Source organism: Trematomus bernacchii, unplaced genomic scaffold (genome assembly GCF_902827165.1).
Source record: "Trematomus bernacchii unplaced genomic scaffold, fTreBer1.1, whole genome shotgun sequence".
In the NCBI taxonomy this organism is placed as follows: domain Eukaryota; kingdom Metazoa; phylum Chordata; class Actinopteri; order Perciformes; family Nototheniidae; genus Trematomus; species Trematomus bernacchii.
The window spans coordinates 6876500-6897087 of NW_022987739.1; the positions used below are offsets into that span (position 1 = coordinate 6876500).

A 20588-nucleotide genomic window follows, 5' to 3' on the forward strand; every position below is an offset into this window, starting at 1 on the left:
GATGCATGGGATTTAAAATAGCTGTATGCTAGAGGAGTGAATTCTTACTAAGCGTCTGATATAGGTCACTACTCTCAATTGGCAATGAAGCTCCCTCTTCTGAAGGAGGGGATTGCCGTGTTGAATTTTCTTTTCACCGCGCATGCGCACATCATTTGATTCCCTTAGCTGTCAGTAGAAATGTTTTCCTCATGTCCATGGACCAAACTCGGTTTAGCGACCTGCGGCTAGCCACTTAAATGTATCCTCGGTTTAAGGGAAACAACTCACCGCTAACTTTTGGAGTTTTAACCCAACAAAAATGTCTATAGCGAACTGTTTCCGGAGGATTGGGCACAAACTTGGACACTACTTTCGTTACCAGACGCACCCACGGTAACGTACTATCAACAGCTAAAGTTACGGAGCTTTCAAAAGTTGGCACCGTCCTTTAAGTAGAGTTTTATTTTTAGTCGTTGTAGTTATCCGTATTAAAAATAACTATGGTAGCCACTTCAACGACGGGGGTAGCATAGAAAAGGGGTGAAACAGGATTTAAAGGAGCCGCTGGGCTGCTCGGTTGCGATGGGCAACCGCGGGATGGAGGATCTGATCCCGCTAGTCAACCGCCTCCAGCACGCGCTGGGCTCCGCGGGGCAGAGCTGCAGCCTCCACCTGCCGCAGATCGCTGTGGTGGGTGGCCAGAGCGCGGGCAAGAGCTCCGTCCTGGAGAACTTTGTGGGCAGGTAAGACACACAATGAACTCGGAATGACCTGTGCAGCAAGGGGAATCCTCAACATAAACAACGCTTTTTAATAATTTATATTATATGTGAACATGTGATTTCTATCTTGATAGTTCAGGTTAAAACCTCATCAAAATCTGAATTGGAAATATACTGCAATCTTCATATAAAAATCCATGGCAACTGTTTTTTAGAAGCTGGGACTCGCTTTATACACAATGATTTTGTGTCACACTGAACTGAAACCAGGACTTCAGGCAATTACTGCCACCATTCACAATGCACTGCTGAAATCACTGTGTTCATATATGTCACATTCCCCACCCAGCAGTAGTGATATGGTGTGAATTGCCTGTGTGAAGTAGTTGATGCCAGTATGCCTGTATGACAGTAACCAGTGCAGCGCCTTATCTCACTCGTGGGCTGTGTAGGTGTCGAGGATGGTTTTAACATGACTCCTGGAAAAGTAATCAGAAATATTTTAATGAACCAAAAAGTATTTTAGTCAACCAATAATGAGCTAAATAACTGAGCTTTGTTGTATTTTCATCTTATTCTGACCTTAAACAAACCTCAAACCTTAACAAATAAAGACTACACATGAATACCAGTGTTGTTTTGTAAAGTTTAAATCCTAGTGAGACAATTTGATTTGAAAGGAGGAGACTAAGTATTTCCATCCTGTTGGAAAAGAATGCTGGTGAGTAACTGAGTTTCCGGCTTTCAAGACAGTCAAGCTCTGTCTTCTAAAGGAGATGTATATATTGTCTACAGAAGAAGAATATGTGCCATTGCCAGATGTAGAAGGCTATTATTGCTTGCTATTCAGAGTGTGTATTGATATTTAAACACACATTTTTGTTATTTTCCTTAGCTATGATTATGTTATGAGTATGACACCCATTTTGTCTGGGACTCTGCCAGCTGTTTTATGTGTGACAGGATGCAGTAAAACAAACTTCCTGAACCTGATGTTAATAGGAAAGAGGAGGATATGCCTGAGGAGTGTATTCCTGTGCATTCTGTTTCTTTAAAAGCAACACTTTATTTAGCTTTCATTCTTTATATATCTGATGGGGCAGATCATATGACAAATATGTTCTTAGCCTTCCTGTTCATGTTGCTGATGTTTTAGATAGTATGACAACGTAAACACAAATACTTTACTGCTTACTGTTGGTGCCCACAATGCTTTATTCTGCCTATTAGCAGCTTACACATACTTTTAGGGTAATAGTCTCACCTGTGCATGCACAATATTTAAGGTAATTGTGGATAATATATGTCAAGCTAGTGTTCAGACTAATCTTGATGCAAGTTTGCTTTGACATTTAATGTGCCAGTGTGTGTCTGTGTGTATCCAATTTGCTCCAATCTCTTTCTATTCTCACAGAGACTTCCTTCCACGGGGTTCAGGAATGGTCACACGCAGACCTTTAATCCTCCAGCTGCTTACCGCTGACACTGGTAGGTAAGACACACATCACAGTCATCACTGCCATTCTGAAGCTGCCTGCCACCAGATGGCAGTATGACATTTTACAATGGCTCAGCCCGACTGCTGGGACAGTGCTTGAATTGTCATCTTGTGATCTAATATGGTTTCATATGATCCTATCCTGTATCATTTGGCCCTCTTGCAATCTCATATGGCTTTTAGGACATGGACTTTATGAAATAGCATTTAAGTATCCTGCTGTATTGTACTAGGCTTTTGTCGTCTGGCTCAAAAACTTTTTTTTTTGGACTGGACAGGCTTGATTACTCTATGATTCTACCATTGTTTAACTGATCATGTTCCCCCTGCTCATTCTTTATTTTTCCAGAGCACGGTGAATTTTTACATTGTAAAGGAAAGAAGTTCACAGACTTTGATGAGATTTGCAGAGAGATTGAGGCAGAGACACAAAGAATCACAGGATCAAATAAAGGCATCTCTCCTGTCCCCATCAACCTACGGATTTATTCACCAAACGGTAACACAATGTGTACTTGTGTGTTCAACTAGAAATATCCAATTCAGTTTATTTATCTGAGATATGAATGACTTGTGTTTATTTGTACCTTTGTGCATGTGTGTGTCTGCAGTGCTGAACCTGACTCTTGTAGACCTGCCTGGCATCACCAAGGTGCCTGTAGGCGACCAGCCGGCAGACATAGAGTACCAGATACGAGACATGATCATGCAGTACATCTGTAAGGACAACTGTCTCATCCTGGCTGTCACGCCTGCCAACACTGACCTGGCCAACTCTGATGCACTCAAACTGGCCAAAGATGTTGACCCACAGGGTAAGTCAGGCTTGTAGAGTATGGGGGGTTTCATTATGGCCTGAGAATAAGGCTCGTCCCGCTAATGTCTTCACAGGAATTAATGATCAGATTATTACAATGGTAATGTTTATGTCTAAAAGGTTAAGTGGTTGTCATTAATCTTTTATACTTGATATGATTTTACATTTGGAGCCCATGAAATGTCCTTATATTCTTCATCTTCTTTTTAGGCCAGCGCACGATTGGTGTAATCACTAAGCTAGACCTGATGGATAAAGGAACAGATGCCCGGAACATTCTAGAGAACAGGTTGCTTCCCCTACGCAGAGGTAGGTGTGTGTGTGTGTTGTGTGTGTGTGTGTGTGTGTGTGTGTGTGTGTGTGTGTGTGTGTGTGTGTGTGTGTGTGTGTGTGTGTGTGTGTGTGTGTGTGTGTGTGTGTGTGTGTGTGTGTTGTGTGTGTGTGTGTGAGTGTGTGTGTGTGTGTGTGTGTGTGTGTGTGTGTGTGTGTGGTGTGTGTGTGTGTGTGTGTGTGTGTGTGTGTGTGTGTGTGTGGTGTCGTGTGTGTGTGTGTGTGTTGTGTTGTGTGTGTGTGTTGTGTGTGTGTGTGTGTGTGTGGTGTGTGTGTGTGTGTGTGTTTGTGTGTGTTTGTGTGGTGTGTTGTGTGTGTTCTCAGTATGCCATTGAGTATGTGCATGCACATTTGGTTCTTGTGTGTAAAGACAGATAGACAGAGATCATATTAATGGCTTGTAAAAATGTGGAGAGAGAGAGAGAGAGGGGGAGAGAGAGGGAGAGAGAGAGAGAGAGCTCCTGTGAGAGTGTAATGCAGACTGAGTAAAGCCTCACCAGGTGCTAGCTCCTTCATGCTTCTCCTCCAGTGCTAATGCATTAGCCATGGAGGCCCATTGAAATAACTGCCCTAGTAGCAGCAGAGAGCTAAAGCATTAGATATGGAGCCTGGTTCTATTACTGCACTAAACAGGGATGTTTGGCCTGCTCTATAACACATGCTGTGCTGTTTAACACACATATTAATATCCTGCTTATGTGATAGTCCCACTGGAACAAATGGCAGTATGGGAAGAATTTTCAAGGACATGTTAAATGAAAGTTGAATCTGTCTAACAACAGAGACCTTGATTGTTCCTTCCTCTTGTTGCTCATTGTCTCACTTACAATGATCACATGCTCTTCATTTCCCTTCTCATCTCTTCCTCCCAAGGTTACATAGGGGTGGTGAACCGCAGTCAGAAGGACGTTGTTGGGAAAAAGGATATAAAGGCAGCCCTGCTTGCAGAGAAGAATTTCTTCTTGTCCCATCCGTCCTACAAACACATGGCTGAAAGCATGGGCACCCCATATTTACAAAAAACACTTAACCAGGTTCAAAATGCACACACACATAGAGAAATGATATATTATGTGTGTATGTATTGTTACTGATAATGTCTATTTGCAGCAACTGACAAACCACATCAGGGAAAGTCTGCCAGCCTTCCGCAGTCACCTGCAGAGCCAGCTTCTGAGCCTGAACAAAAAGGCTGAAGAGTTCAAACAGTTTAGTCCTGATGACCCTGCTCGGAGGACCAAGACACTGCTACAGTCAGTCAGTCAAACGTTTTTGAAGTGTGTGTGTTTGTTGTCTTTTAAACTATTTATGTCAGTGTTTCTCCTGGTTTATGTGTTTCTGTCTTCCAGGTTAGCTCAGCGCTTGGCTGTTGACTTTGAGAAGCTCATCGAGGGCTCAGGTGACACAGTGGACACTGTCAATCTGTCAGGAGGAGCTAAGATCAACCGAATCTTCCATGAGCGCTTTCCCTATGAACTGGTCCAGGTGTGTGGGCGTGTAAAACTTATGTTGTAGGGACATACATCTGTAGTGACATTGTGCTTTTCTTTTGGGGACAAAATGCATGTCCATATAATGTAAGTCATTACATTTTAGAATAAGGACTTGTTTTAAGGTTCGAGAAGGGTAAGTATTAGGCAAGTTACAATAATGGTTAGCGTAAGTCTCCAGTAAAGTTAAATCAAATTAGAATCCACCAAATATATAAGTGCTCATCTTACAGTAGGTCCATGAAATCTGTACGTGCATCAATAACTTTTGAGCTTAACTGTGTTCAGCTTTGGCTGACAGTGTACTCTGTGTCGTCTTCAGATTGAGTCAGATGAGAAGAAGCTGCGGCAAGAGATCAACTATGCCATCAGAAATATCCACGGTGTCAGGTGTGATATAGAGTACTGAACAAATGCTAATTTATAAGTAATTATTTTTGTATCTACCTTATTTATTTGTTCTTCCTTTCCTCCATCTTCCTCTCTCTGCCTATAGGACAGGTCTGTTCACTCCTGACATGGCCTTTGAAGCAATAGTGAAGAAACAGTTATTATGTTTAAAGGGGCCCTGCATTAAATTTGTTGACATGGTCAGTCAAGAACTAATCACCACTCTGTACCAGTGCATCAACAAGGTACACATGTGTATGTGTGTTGTGTAACTGTGTGATGTAGTGTGTGTTTGAATGTGTCAGAACTTGCTTTAACTTCTGGTCTGATTTCCCTCTGTAGCTCAGTTCTTTTCCCAAACTGCAAGAAGAAACGGAGAGACTTGTTACCACTGAAATACAAGAGCAAGAGAGTAAATGCAAAGAGCAGGTTGTTCACACATATTGGAATTGCAACTTATTTTCAAATAACTTTATTGGATACATCATGTTTTTCTAATTAATGTATATCTATTCTGTTCAGGTATTGATGTTAATTGAAATACAACTTGCCTATATAAATACCAAACATGAAGATTTCATTGGCTTTACCATGTAAGCATCCTCTTCAGTTTTGAAATAAAAAAATATACTATATATTATAGCATGTTAAAAGAGTGAATAATATGACCTCATCCTCTCCTTTAGAGCCCAGCAGACGAACAACCAAGCCAACAAGAAGACTAATGCAGGGATGGCAGCAAACCATGTAAGTCTTTCAGTAGTACTGAATTAATTCATCCATATCTATCTATCTATCTATCTATCTATCTATCTATCTATCTATCTATCTATCTATGATTAGCCAAACATATATATTTGTACAGTATTTTAAACCATTCTTACCCAACTGGCAGTTATATGGTGATGGCAACAGATAGACTAAGTAAGCCAGGCCAATAGTCCATAACTTTTGTCAGAGTGAAAGATCTCCTCCACTGTTAAATACATCGACTTTGAATTGAGTAAAAACACACATGATCCCAGGAGGATGATTCAGAATTTCTGATCTACAGTAGTGTCACCAGAAGGTTAGGAAAAGTCTGTCTATACGCTTTTAGTCTTGTTTTACTCAGTGTTATCCAGAATCTTAGTCAAATAAATAAACACAATCTGTGCATGACAGTTTACTCCAATTAAATGATAATACTTTCAGGTTTAAACACTCATATTGCACATCTACTAGCAACGGTTCACTGCAGTGCAACATTGGAATGTGCATGGTTATGAACTGAATTTGTATCATCCATCTTACATTTTGCTTTATTTTCAGTAATGTCACCCTCCCATGTGTTATCCATTAGTCGGCACACATTAGAATTCCAAGCAGCAGATTAATTAGATATTTTGTGATTTTTACAAGAGGGGATTAAGGGTCCAATCACGCAACCAGAGTTGATCTTGGCTTCTCATAGGAATGCAGGAAAGCGAAAACGAAGCAGGATTTTGGTTTCAATCTGTTATGATTAATTTGTAACAGAATACTCGTGTGACACATTTTAAAGCAGGAATAATTAAAAACACTATCCCACTATTATTGTGCTTTGGTCTGGATCCTTAATTTGAGATTATAAGATTTGTGAACAGCAGTAAATGTTAACCGCAGCATAAGAAATCTTGTCAGTTATTTACATAACTTCTCATGTTGCTTTCATAGTAGCAAGATCAGTATCAGTGTCATCCTCGAAAAAACGCAATCGCCCCTTATTATAGTAAACAAATTAACTCTTGATTTTGCTCCCTCATCTCCTTGTGTCTCCAGGGTGTGGCCGCTCCTTCAAGACTAATAGTAGGAGTCCAATCTCTTTAAGCCTCCTCACTCACTGCTGCCTCTACTGGAAATATTTGTGTGCGGGATTCAATCTTAAAGGGTTCTGGGTTGGCATGCGACTTATAGCAAACATGCACACTGGCACATGGCTTATTGCAGCTTTCTTTATTACGTATTTCATCCCCTGCAACTGATGCACTGCTAACCTTTCAAACTATTTTCCTCTTACAGTTACAGTTAGCAGTGTTTCTTCTCTGTCAAAACCTAATCATCTTCACTGTTTGCAGTTCCTCTGCGCCATAAATATGTGCAGATGTTAATATCCTCATAATCTGCAGGATGTCTGTTTCATTTCTTGGTATCTTTATGTTATCTCATACTTCCTGTTCTCTTATTCATCACATATCTTTCTTCCAGTCCCTCGCATCCTGTTTCTCCAAATGTGTTTGGTTACTTGTGTTTCTATGCTTACTTTGCATTTCTTTGTGTGCATCCAGTTTCTCTTTGACTGGTGGTCAGTGGAATGGTAATAGGTCATGGCTGCATTATCAGTCATATATCTGTCCTTCAGTGGCAAATATTTACTTTCTTCAGTGTCAACTATTTACTGTGACCTGCTTTGCACCATCATACTAGTTGTTAATTGCTATCTTTTTTTCCATAAAACTGTCCTTTGAATGCTATTGTGGTGTTCCTATCAGTTCTGCCATCTGGTCTCCTTATCCTTGGCTGTTGTGCAGGTCATACGCAAGGGCTGGCTGACCATCAGCAACCTCGGCATCATGAAAGGTGGAGCCAAAGAATACTGGTTCATCCTCAGTGCAGAGAGCCTGTCCTGGTTCAAGGATGATGAGGTGAGGCACTCACACTTGAAAAAAGATCACACCAAGACAACACAACAGTACACTATTTAATTAACACATGTTTATTAACACATATCTCAGCTTGAAACAGAATATCAATTTGGAGGATGAGAGATAATTAAACACAAGGGGAATCTCTCATCTGTTGATTCTGTTGTCACAGTTTTGGTCAACCCTCTGCCGTTTTGTTTGACGTTAATTGAAGATGTTATGGCCCTCTGTTGTCATGTCAGGTGGGCTGCCATCTGTCTGCCTGTCTGTGCCTGCTGTACAGGAGCAGAAGGTCTGCACAGCAAGTGTAGACAGGCAGACACATCACAACAGACTCATCCTGTCACTGTTGATGTCATGGGAAGAAGGAAGGGCAGAGGGCAGGATGTGTGATCAAAAGAGGGGAACAGCATTTGTAAATGGATATAAACAAGAACCACATCTGGATGCAAATGCTGTAGACGTGGTTGTTGTTTGTTGTGGATTAAATTGAGTTGTGTTTCGGTTGACAGTTGACTCTGTCGTGGTTACATCTAAACAGACAAACCCTCTCTTTATAAATTATTTGCGACATAAAAAAAGCAAACTAAAAGAGCATCTGTAACCCAGTTTGCTGTCCAGCTAACTGTTTGCTTTGCTTTTTCTCCTGCCACCTGGACCTGCTAGTGAGCCCCTCCGTTTCCCCCATTCATTCCTCTGACACCCCCCCCCCCCCCCCCTTCCCTCCCTATTCGTCCCGCTCTCCGCTCACTCTTCCCCTCACTCCCCCTCTTCTTCCTCTTCTGGGAGTTAAGGCATTTGGAGCGGCTCACTCTGACACAGCTGGAGCTGCCCCAAGCCAAACTGAGACACACACTTACACACACATGCACACGCAAACACACACAGTGGACAGACTTGTATATACAGTATATAGTACACATGCAGAGTCTGATGTAAACAAACTGGGATGCAAAAGTGGACAAAAATATACACTGAGTCAGACAGACACACAGTCACTTTTCAGATAAACACTGGCCCTCTTGAACACAGTGTTCCCAGACACAGCCCCAGGCATGCATATTGTACACACACACTGTTATAGGTTTTCCTCTCACTGTCAACTCCTTAGGATCAAATCAACTCACACACACAAAGACTTAGCACATCTGCAACACATAATACAAAGACAGGCACGCAGATATCTGTTGACCACATCAGAGCAACAAACTTTGGCTGTCAGCAGCTCACAATGAGACACGCATGCTCCACTATATGATAGAAGCTAATATAAAAGGCTACAACTTTTAATTATTTTGTGGTTCAGTTGGTCTTGGTCTTGTCAGTGTTTAATCCTTGCACCTCCTTATTACACTGGTTGGTTTATCTGCTGTGTTTAGAAGGCCTGAGTGCAAAATTAGTCACCCATATTATTATAGAAGATCAAATCTACTGCCCTTCCACATGCATGTGCACACACACACACACACACACACACACACACACACACACACACACACACACACACACACACACACACACACACACACACACACACACACACACACACAGGCCAAACGTCTGCTTCTTCTCTCTCACAGTTCCCGCTCTCACTCTCCCTGCCCACACTACCTTCCACAGGCATTTCTTTTTTTGCTTAACTATTTTATTTTTCTTTACCTCTGTTGCCTTTTCCTCCTCCGCTCTCTCTCTCTCTCTCTGTCTGTCTGTCTGCCTCTCTCTGTCTCCCCCTCTTTCTCCTTCTCCCCCTCTCTGTGGTTGGCAGTCTCCCTGGGACTGTGCACATTCCTGGCTGGAAAATCTGAAGCTTTGTCCAAACACCAGCTTCCAAGATCTGCCCAGAGAAATCCCACATGGCTGTTTCTACACTGCAGACCTCCCCCCTCTCCTCTAAACTCCTCCACAGTCTCTCTCTCAAACACAACCCGCCCCCCCCCCCCTTTTACTTTATCCCTTTCAACCTCCACTCTCCATCCCTGTTGATTTCTTCTACACACTCCAATCTTTTAATGTCTGAAGGCCGTACAGTTCATCTCCTGAACAGTTGTACCCTCACACTGACCTCATACTGAGAGTGCAGTATAGTACTTCAGAGTTTAATCTCCACAGCACACTGAACAGACATACATTCCTTCAACCCCTCCACTGCCAGGGCACCACCAGGCAGTCTGAAGAAAAACAGACGGCTCATGCATATACACTTAATCTACATGCTCCCCACTCTGTGTGTAGGTGTGTGTGTGTATGTGAGGCCTGCTCAATATCTCAAATCCATTAGTCTGGACTAAAAGGAGACAAAGCGGCTCTGATGTATGATACTTCACAACCACCCTGACACAGCTGGGAATATGACACACACATGCATAAACAACACAGTGCCACAATGTCTTTGAACGCTAGAGTTATCATGTTGCCACGCAGATGCACATGCAGGAGCTCCAAATACCCAATGAGAGGAACAAGTCCATTTTGAGATTTTGAAAAATAAGCTAAATGAATTGGCTAGTTTAATTTAATGAGCTTTTCTGCCCTAATTACTGGTAAAACAACAGTCACTACTAAAATGTGATGCATTGTATGTAGATAGCACCTAATTAAAGATGATCAATGCTAGAAAATGGATGCATTATGCTTGAAATAGAGTTAGTGACTGCATTGAAAGAGTGTGATAGTGAATGCACATTTAAAGGCATTTGCATCAGTTCAGGAAAGAAAAATCATATTAATAGACCCTTCATTTGCATCAGAATAGCGTACATGCATGTTTTCAATGTCTCCCGAATCTTGCTTTTCCTTGCACAGTCTAACCAATGTGCAGACTACTGTACACCAGTAAGATCCTGAACAGGTAGTCTGAACACTGGGATGACGGAGCAGGACCCTTTCTCACTTTCTCTGCGGCTTCGGCTTTTCCCGCTCTGGCTGTTTGCTAGCAGTCCTGCCAGTGGCGGAGAAGATTCGGAAAGATTTGCTCTGTTATACTACTATCTTATCCTCGGTGCTGGGTCACAAGGCGAGGGGTCTCACAGACATCAGACATCCACTCCGATGGTTGTCCCTCCTCTGGAGATGTGTCTTGAGTCGGGCGTCCGCAGGGCTGTGTCCCGGTGTAGTATCCAGTCTTGACGTGGCACATTCACTCATTCAGCTCGGGATCTGCCTGTTCACTCGAGGAAGTCATAAGGAAATGCAGGGAGGGAGAGAACTAGAGAGAGTTAGGGAGGAACTTAGCAGCCATATATGGGTTGATGGGACCCATGGGGAATCAACTTTGGAGAGGTCTGCAGTTTCTCCCAACTTCTCCTGTTCACTTCCCTCTGCTCTGTATGTCCCTCAACCCTTCCTGTTCTATTCTAGCGAAAATTCAAATCCATCTGTCCACCTCTATCCCTCGTCTTCCTCTCTTCATCATCTCTACTTTCTATTCCTACCCCATCATAGGACCCTATACGTTCTCCAGTCTCCTCCCCCTTTGTCCAAAGCGATCCCAGATGTTGCTGAATGAGCGCCAATCCCGTCCTGTCATTTCTTTTAGCCTCTGTAACAGGAAGTGGGCCCCTCTGGAAAAAAGGAAAGAGGGCCGGAGGAAGAGAGTCGTAGGGTTCAGGGGAGGATTGAAAGAGGGAAGACGGAAATGTGCAAATGCACTCTTGCATCTCATACCACATGTGTGCAAAGACACAAATGCATCCACATGCACAACGTCCAAGATTTTTAGGACTCCATCTTTTGCATGCATGCTCTAGTTGTCTATTATATAGAAGTTGCCTCTCTATCTCATACTTCTCCCTCTCTTTACCTCACCCATGGCCGTTCCTCTAACCAACCTTTCTGCAAGCCTCCTTCTCAAACGTTAGCAGGAGGGAGCAGGCCGAGGAAGAGAGATGAGGGGGAAGGGCTTCACTTTAGGAAAAATGTTGTGTTAGAGCTTGAGTCTGAGTAATGACTTTCACATGTGGGCCCGGCCTCTCTCCCTCCTTTTTTTTCGTACTCCTTCTCTCATTCCCTCCCTCCCTGTTTCACTTCTCTGTACCCTGCCTCCGTACTGTCTGGTTCTCCTCACACTGGCCGCTAGTCTCCTCCAACTGTTCCCTGTCGCTCACAAGTCCCCATGGTGATGACAGAGTGCAGACTTATGGTGTCCCCTTTTTTTCTTTGTCTCCCACTGTCTCTATTTCGCTAGTAAGTGGGCTGTGACTGTGAATCCGTCTGACTTGCAGACACATCATCATGATATGAACTCAGGTGCTCGTTCACCTTCACCTTCTGACACTTGTACAGTCTCTCTGCCACAGTCTTCCTTAAAAAGGAGCAGAAAAAAGAATATTTACTATGAGACAAAAAGCTATTTTAGCTAAACTCAACTTGCTTAATTGTCTGTTGTGTTGGCTATCAACATCTGTGTTACCTCTGTGATTTCATATTTGAGTCATCAGCATTTGTCAAGCTTTATCTCTCTGCATTCTGTGTTTTCCAGGAGAAAGAGAAGAAGTACATGCTCCACCTGGACAACCTAAGGTTCAGAGATGTGGAGAAGACCTTCATGTCCAGCAAGTGTGTCTTCGCTCTCTTCAACACAGAGTTAAGGTTTGTTTTGTGTGTGGCTGGAGGCCTCTGTGCGTACAGTATGCGCATGAATCAGAAAAAAGGGAGTTCTGCTCTCGTCACCTGCTTGCTGAAGTTTAAGGGATGTTTCACAAGGGTGGACATGACAGAGGAGGAAAAGGGAGGAGATGTCAGAGTGGTGTTTTGCCCTTCCTTTGACCTCTTCCATTCAACTTTGCCACCACTGGAATTGAAAGGATATCCAGTGTGTACTGCAGCGGGTGTCGTTTTTTTGCCTCCAAGTATATGCCAGGCTGTTGAGGGTAGGGCTGTGTTTGCTTGGTTTATGTGTGAAACAGATTGGGAAAGACTGTGAGACAAAGAGAAGGAAAGAGAGAAAGAGACAGAGAGTGTTTAGCAGCTGGATCTGACCCAATGCCTGACTGATTGTACCAGAGCATGTGGGCTTTTGTTTATAATTCTGTGCTATGCTGCATTGTGTGTGTGTGTGTGTGTGTGTGTGTGTGTGTGTGTGTGTGTGTGTGTGTGTGTGTGTGTGTGTGTGTGTGTGTGTGTGTGTGTGTGTGTGTGTGTGTGTGTGTGTGTGTGTGTGTGTGTGTGTGTGTGTGTGTGTGTGTGTGTTGTGTGTGTGTGTGTGTTGTGGGTGTGTGTGTGGTGTGTGTGGGTGTGTGTGTGTGTGTGCGTCTGTGTGGAGATATAGACCACAGCATACCGACGGCAGGCTCATTAAGCAGCTAATCAAAGCCAGAGAGCTTGGATCAGAGTTGAGGCTGCTCTTGTTTGGAAAGAATTGCTCGACTCACACAAAAAGGAGGGAGAAAGAAGAATGGAAGGGTGAGAGCAGAAAGCAAAGAGGGAGAGAGAGTATCAGAGAAATAGGCACAGGAATGTGTCAAATTCTGTACTATGGCCGCCCCCCAAAAACAATTTACTGAGCTCTTTCTCTGTTATAGTATATTGGTGTGTGTGTGGTCGTGTGTGTGTGTGTGCTGTGGTGTGTGTGTGTGTGTGTGTGACATCGTGATGTGTTGGTGTGTGTGGTGTGTGTGTGTGTGTGTGTGTGTGTGTGTAGTGTGTGTAGTGTGTGTGTGTGTGGTGTGTGTGTGTGTGTGTGTGTGTGGTGTGTGTGTGTGTGTGTGTGTGTGTGTGTGTGTGTGTGTGTGTGTGTGTGTGTGTGTGTGTGTGTGTGTGTGTGTGTGTGTGTGTGTGTGTGTGTGTGTGTGTGTGTGTGTGTGTGTGTGTGTGTGTGTGTGTCAGACATTGCAGTGGTTTTGTCCCTGTCTAACAGTAATCCAAAACCTCAGGAAACTGAGTGAAAAAAAACTCACACTGGCTACAAGCTGAGGAGAGGATAGCAAAGGGGATGAAAAAAGTTGAAGTGAGTGATAAATCAGCGCAGAGAACAATTTTAATGTGTGCTCACTGGTGTATACGCATGTTAGTGTTCTGATTTGAGTGTTATAGCACTCTAGTATTGTCATTGTTGGCCTGGCTCCCCGTCTGTGAGCCACCACACCCTGACTTATTAACCTCACCCATCCTAGCTCAGCCATAAGCTCTCCAACTGACGGCTAAATCTGTCTGTTTCCCTTTATGTTGCTGCAGTCTATCCCTTTTTCTCTTTCCATGTCTGTTTCACATATTTGAGGTTAATTGCTATGTGTTCTGAATGTGAGAATGGAACAAAAGGAGGAAAGAAAAAACGGAGTGATTAAAGAAAAATGTTTAACAGATGGGCCGCTGCCTGCTCCAGATCCTTTGATTGTTTCTTACGTTGCTGTGTTTCCATCGCAGCCAAAGCACAGAGATGCTGTGATGGTGTGAAGAGAGAGAAAAGATGGAGTGGAAAGAAGAGCTGGGAAATGTAGAGAAAATAGATGATGGAGATAAGGGTTGCACTAACTGTGGTCATGTCAAGCACAGCAGTAGAAACTGATAAACTGATTTATTGTGTGTCTCTGTGGATGTGTGTGTATCTGCCTTGTTGCAAGCGCTTGTGTGCGTCTCCCTCTTTTTATATACAATATTGCATTTAAAGGAGTGTATCACATTTTGGTGAAAACGTTCAAACTTGTTAAACAATTCTTCTTCCGTCAGTGATCTGTGTTCAATCTGTGGTTCCCAACACAGGGTTCACTCTGGTGGGGCCCTTTTTAATATAAACTCAATGACCTGTGCTACCCATGGATGTATACCCCTGTGTCAGGTCATTTACACAGGATGCAGGAAGAGGGCAAAGGTCAGCCAGTGCTCCATTTATATAAATGTCCAGTGTTAACACACCGTCAACTGGACCAGGCTGTTCTGTTCATATTTGTTTATACATGTTGCATGGAGGTTCTGGCAAATAATTGACAAAATTGTTTTTTTTACAATTTATTTGTAACATTGTGCACAGTTAAAGGTGGGGTAGGTAATTTGGGAGAAACCAGCTCGAGTGCGCTAGAATTTGAAAATACACAGCCGGAAAAAATCTGCCACTTCCTTACAGAGCCCCTCCTCCAACACACACGAACGCGCACATGACCAATGAGGGCACGAGATAAGTTTGTACACAGATGGAAGGCTGACAGGCAGGTAAGCCATCCAGTCATTTTAGCCGGGCCGGCTAAAATGATTGGTCGTGCTTTTTACAGTACTACGGCTTCCACAGATGACATTTTTTAATGGATTTTTTGTCAAGGCACTTAAGATATTCATTGCTATCAGGATGTTAAGAGCATTCCATGGAATATAACAAAAAGTGTATCTCGAGCCGGTTTCTCAAACTTACCTACCCCACCTTTAAAACAAGAAAGTCCATAACTAATTATTATTTTTAAACAACAAATGTAAATTCAAAATCTTGTCAATGGGCCATTATGAATATATATTTTCATTTTTCAGGAAACTACGCACTAACTAATAGTAAATGATTGGCCTCCTCTCAAAAGTAATAGCTCAAAAGATACGTGATAGTCTGAATTTGACAATGTTTAGAAGGAAACACTTTACTTGAGACTACTCTCCTCTCTTTCCACAAGACCTGAAGTAATACTTATTTTGTTTCCACTGGAAGTTAAACTGGTGAGAAATAGGAGACGTTGCATAGCTTTAAATAACTAAAAACATTGTTGCTCTAGCTTAAAATTATTCCACACATTGGGACAAAACCCTGGCTACATAACCTATGTTGCCACGGGAAGAAAAACACAGTAATAACCAGTCATTACTAAAAGTTCAGAGTTCCTTTTTGAGTAATTCTTGTCTTATAGGCTCATTCAGCACTTCTGTGTTTATTACTCTGTATTGTGAAAAACGCATTATTATCCAAAGCTTGGAGATGTTTGACAATGTTGCACTGATTTGCAGGAACGTGTATAAAGACTACAAAAGCCTGGAGTTGGCGTGTGGCTCTCAGGAGCAGTTGGACAGCTGGAAGGCGTCTCTGCTGCAGGCCGGAGTTTACCCTGAGAAAGTCGCAGTTAGTACTCTGACCCCCAATTCAACCAAATTAAACCCCACCCTGACCTTCAGCTGTGGGGAGCTGCACCTTTAGCGTTTGTGTCGTATGCCCTCATTGACTTTGCTCACCTTAATCCCTGACAATAACCCCGTACCCTTCTCTCCATGTTCCCCCTTCTCTTCCCCTGCCAAAAGCAAAAACTGCAAGTCCCCCACCCCTTCCATCTCGCTCTGTCGTTGGCTCTTCAGCACAGCATTCTTGGTCCATGATGTCACTACAACATGTGTGTGTGTGTGTGTGTGTTCCAGTCTGTTTCTAATCAACAGTTCCTTATCCCTCACCCACTCCCCCTTTTCTTTCGTCTGCCCCCTCCTCCCTACCCCCCTCTCCTGTGCTTCCCCTATTCTGCTCTCCCTGGTCCTATCGTAGTGGCTTAATAAAAAAAAGCATAGAATAGATTAGCAGATTTGGAAATACACATAAGACAAATCGTAATTGCTTCACAAATCTGTATTAACGTTATTAGCTTAGTTTTTCTATCACACTATAGTATGTATCCTTGTTTAAAACACATGAGGACAATCTTAGAATTGTATATGCTCCTTACTCCATCCCCTCCTTCACCTAGGTGGATGAGCAGGGAAATGGAGCTCCTGAGAACTTCACAGACCCTCAGTTGGAGCGTCAGGTGGAGACCATCCGTAACCTGGTGGAATCCTACATGAGCATCATCTATAAGACCATCAAGGACCTCATGCCAAAGACCATTATGCACCTCATGATCAACAGTGTAAGACAGACCAGACTCTTTAACTGTTTTGAATCATTTTTGCTCACCACAGTCCAACAAAATCAGCACTTTTCTTGTCTCTCAAACCCTTAAAGTGACTTTGTTTGGCATCAATCTTCCTCATTACTTTTCCATATGAATATGTGTTTCTTTACAAGTCTTCACCAATTTGAAACGCTATTTGATCATATTTCAATGAATTAAAAAAAGAAAGGGGAGACCAAAGAAAAAAAAAGACAATGATTTGCACAACGCCTTCAAGAATTTGGAGCCAAAATCCCAAATCGGACTAAAATATCACTTTACAAACTCTTACAATTTGACTGGTCACAGCTGTTAATAATCCCTCTCCGTAGGTGAAGGAGTTCATTAGCTCTGAGCTCCTGGCCCAGCTCTACGCTCTGGGAGAATGCTCAGCGCTGATGGATGAGTCAACGGAGCAGCAGAAGCACCGGGAGGAAGTTCTCTGCAAGCACGCCGCCCTGAAGGAGGCGCTCGCTGTCATTGGAAAGTTCTCCACCTCTACCTGCACAACCCCTCTGCCTCCACCTGTAGACTCCTCCTGGATACGGCCCTCCAGGTACAGACATATATAAACTACAGAGATGCAAAGGTACACTGAAAAATATTAGGTTCAACTTAATATTATTGCTTTCAACTAACCTTATACAATTATGTTTAATTTGTTGACTTAAAGGTGGGGTATGTAATTTATTTCAGAAACACTTTTTGTTATATTTCATGGAATGCTCTTAACATCCCGATAGCAATGAATATCTTAAATGCTTTGACAATAAATACATAAAAAAAATTAATCTGTGGAAGCCGTAGTACTGTAAAAAGCACGACCAATTATTTTAGCCGACTCGGCTAAAATAACTGGATGGCCTACCTGCCTGTCAGCCTTCCATCTGTGCACAAACGTATCTCATGCCCTCATTGGTCATGTGTGCGTTTGTGTGTGTTGGAGGAGGGGCTCTGTAAGGAAGTCTGAAGGAAGAGGCAGATTTTTTCCGGTTGTGTACTTTCAAATTCTAGCGCACTCGAGCTGGTTTCTCCAAAATTACATTCCCCACCTTTAATACATTCAATTCAAGTTTCAGTTTTTCAGTGTACATTCAGAAAACTGTGCTACCTCTCTACCTGTCACTCAAAGTTCTCTTCTCCACCTAGCCCGACACTCCCTAAAAAGACCAGTGGCAGTGTTCGAGGCCATGCCCCATCCGTCCCTCGAGTGCCCTCTAATGCTTCTTCCAAGAGCACCGACAGCCTTCAGCAGATCGCTAGGCAACATCACCGTGCTCCACCTAGTGTGCCAAGGTGACTCTGAAACCACGCCATAACCTCGCTACTTTATGATGTCCTCCAGTCTGCCATTTAAACATGCACTGGCTTATATGCATGCTCACGTACACACAATGAAACCTTGCGCTACAGGGGCAGAGGGAATTGTTATTTGAGCTGGGTGGGGGTCTGCTGGAAAATGTGTTTCTCATATTCTCTTTCCCATCAGCCTCAGTAGACTTCTCTGTGCAGCTTTCTACTGGAGCCAGAGACAACAGGCTGAGCACTCTGTCAAGTTTTCATCTTTCTCTCTGCGCTTCATCCCCCCTTTTCCCTTTTTCTCCTAGCATGAATTTGTTTTATTGCCCTTCCCCAGTTTCTCTCATGCAATAACCGTTATTTTCCCTTTTTTCCCCCCGCTTCTTTTTCTCGTACATTTCTCCCCTTCTCCTCTTTCACTGGTTCCTCCCCTGCTTTTGGCCGGTCTCTCCTTTTTCTCTCTGCCTCATTTCCTCTGTGCTCTCCAATGGTTCTTTAGGTTCTTTCCCGCATGGTCTCCCTCTTTCCTTTGACTCTTTCCATCCTACTTTATGCCTCTCTCCTTACTCAGACTCTCTCCCCTATAGATATACAGTATGTGGGGGCATGATTTTTATTTCTTGCCTATATTTATTGAAAATCACTGTAATGTCTGTTAATCCACGAGGCCATGAATTGTTTAACAATCTTAATATGGTGCAGTATTACAGCAAGTTAAAAATAAATATTGCCAAATAAAAATACCAAAAAATTGTATATGGAAATATGTGAGGGAACAATGAACCCTGAAACAAAGTGCTCCAACATTTTGATTTGCTCATCTCCAAATTTCACATCATATCTTTTTTGTTCTGTAACAAACTGCTGTCTTATGTATATTATAGCTATCTCAGATAACAGTAATATAACCATTATTTCCAAGCTGTTATTCACCAATCCTTTTCTGTGTTCTTTTTCAAACACTACCAAACCAATATACTTTTTAATGTAAAGGTTTTTACATGTTTCATGGTAAGCCTTTAGACAAGAGCTCATCAGATAAGTGAGGGCCTTTTCCCTTTCTTTTTTTTTATAGCTGCAGTAAAGACTTTTGTTAGAAATGTACACTTTCTTTATTTTTATTTTATTCATTTATTTTATTATACATTTTGAAAGGTTGTTTTTTCCTGGCAACAGCAGAGTTAGCTGCAGTATAACTACACTTATGAGGGATCAGACAATATTATCTATATTACATTTATTTTGTCTGCCTTAATTAGAACCAAGCACATCAATGGTGGGTCATAACAACTCACAAGAACCAGGCACAGTATTGCATTTGTCGCTCCTTGTAAAATATATTTTTGGACTGTAGAATGCAATACTGTGTGTTTTGGTAATCTTGTTATATTATATTGAACATTATATTAATATATTTAATCTGATCTTCTCTCCAGGAGGCATCCTCCAGCTATCCCAAATGTGAAATAACAGTATTTTCTACTCAGAACTCCATTACCCATCGATACAAGTGATCCTCTAAACCTCAGCTCGCTGCTGCTCAGAGACCTCTGACCTTTGTGATGTGTCCTCCAGCTGAAGCTCTGCTGGGCTTCTCTCCTCTGGGAGCTGCCGTCTGCTAATTCACTGAGTCTTGAGCGGCCTGTTTTGTACATAATACCATTGGCCATAAATGCCGGAATGTGCTCGTCTGCCTACTTTCCAAGAGTGCCTGAACCTTGTGTAAATAGAAATACCAAATTTGAGTTATTCTACTAAAACAGAACGCACATGCACTATTTTCAATGTTTTTGAATAAACAGGTTATATTTTTTAACATGAATCCTGGTTTCTCTTATTTTAGGTTTTCTGTGGCAGTAATCAATTCTAACACTTTGTTACAGATTGTTTTTATCTGTGGTATTTCTACTTTGCCAAATCACTTTACTCACTTTTACAGCGGTCGTGTATGCCAGCAGTTTGCTAACTACGGTCAAAAGATGTATAGAGGCCCTTGTGGTTGGTGTAAGGGGCCACTACATAATAATTACAGCTTAATTTCAATGTCACAATCAAACACTATTTTCCTTGACAAGAATGAATCAGATAATATTTAAGATGAAATATTATGAGTTGGTGTGTCTGCTCCAAACGTAGATAAATAAATTTAATTTTGGGGACTGTGCCTCTTTAAACATTTAAGAAATTGCAAAGAGAATTAACTTTTTGCAAGCCTTAAAATAATAATGTGAACTGTGATATTCTACTAATGTTTTTTACCGAGTTCTGTATTTGTTTCGTTTGTGTGTTAACCAGTGCACAAAAAAGGGCCAAGACAGGCTGCAACTACAATTCAGTATAGTGGGGAAAACCTAGTACATTGACCAAGAAACAGGCAGTAGCCTATAGACAACTCATCCAACAAAAACAGGAACAAAAATCTTACAGGATAGTTTACCCCTACTCCAACTGCAGTCTCAAAAGCAATCCGGCCCTGGTAAAAGAGACTCAAACATAATAAAATACTATTTTATCAAACCGTAATATACAGCTTTATCAAGAATTATTTTGCATGTTTATATGATGTTTTAGA

General features: G+C 42.2%; 1 protein-coding gene across 5 annotated transcripts; it reads left to right on the forward strand.

Moving 5' to 3' along the window:
* Positions 1-159: 159 nt before the first annotated feature.
* On the forward strand, positions 160-19838 carry dnm3a (dynamin 3a). Of its 5 annotated transcripts, XM_034147105.1 has the most exons (21): positions 160-725; positions 2119-2192; positions 2552-2701; positions 2814-3017; positions 3230-3328; positions 4223-4383; positions 4460-4602; positions 4699-4834; positions 5162-5229; positions 5336-5474; positions 5572-5658; positions 5752-5822; positions 5916-5976; positions 7030-7056; positions 7779-7892; positions 12370-12479; positions 15810-15921; positions 16532-16693; positions 17050-17273; positions 17867-18013; positions 19453-19838. In XM_034147105.1, the coding sequence occupies exons 1-21, from the start codon at positions 565-567 to the stop codon at positions 19484-19486; spliced, it is 2484 nt and encodes an 827-aa protein (XP_034002996.1). In that variant the 5' UTR covers positions 160-564; the 3' UTR covers positions 19487-19838. The 5 variants fall into 5 exon arrangements, 3 of the variants coding, with proteins under 3 accessions (XP_034002996.1, XP_034002995.1, XP_034002997.1); XM_034147104.1 differs by having other exon boundaries at positions 4460-4834; XM_034147106.1 differs by lacking the exon at positions 7030-7056.
* The last annotated feature ends 750 nt before the right edge of the window (positions 19839-20588 follow it).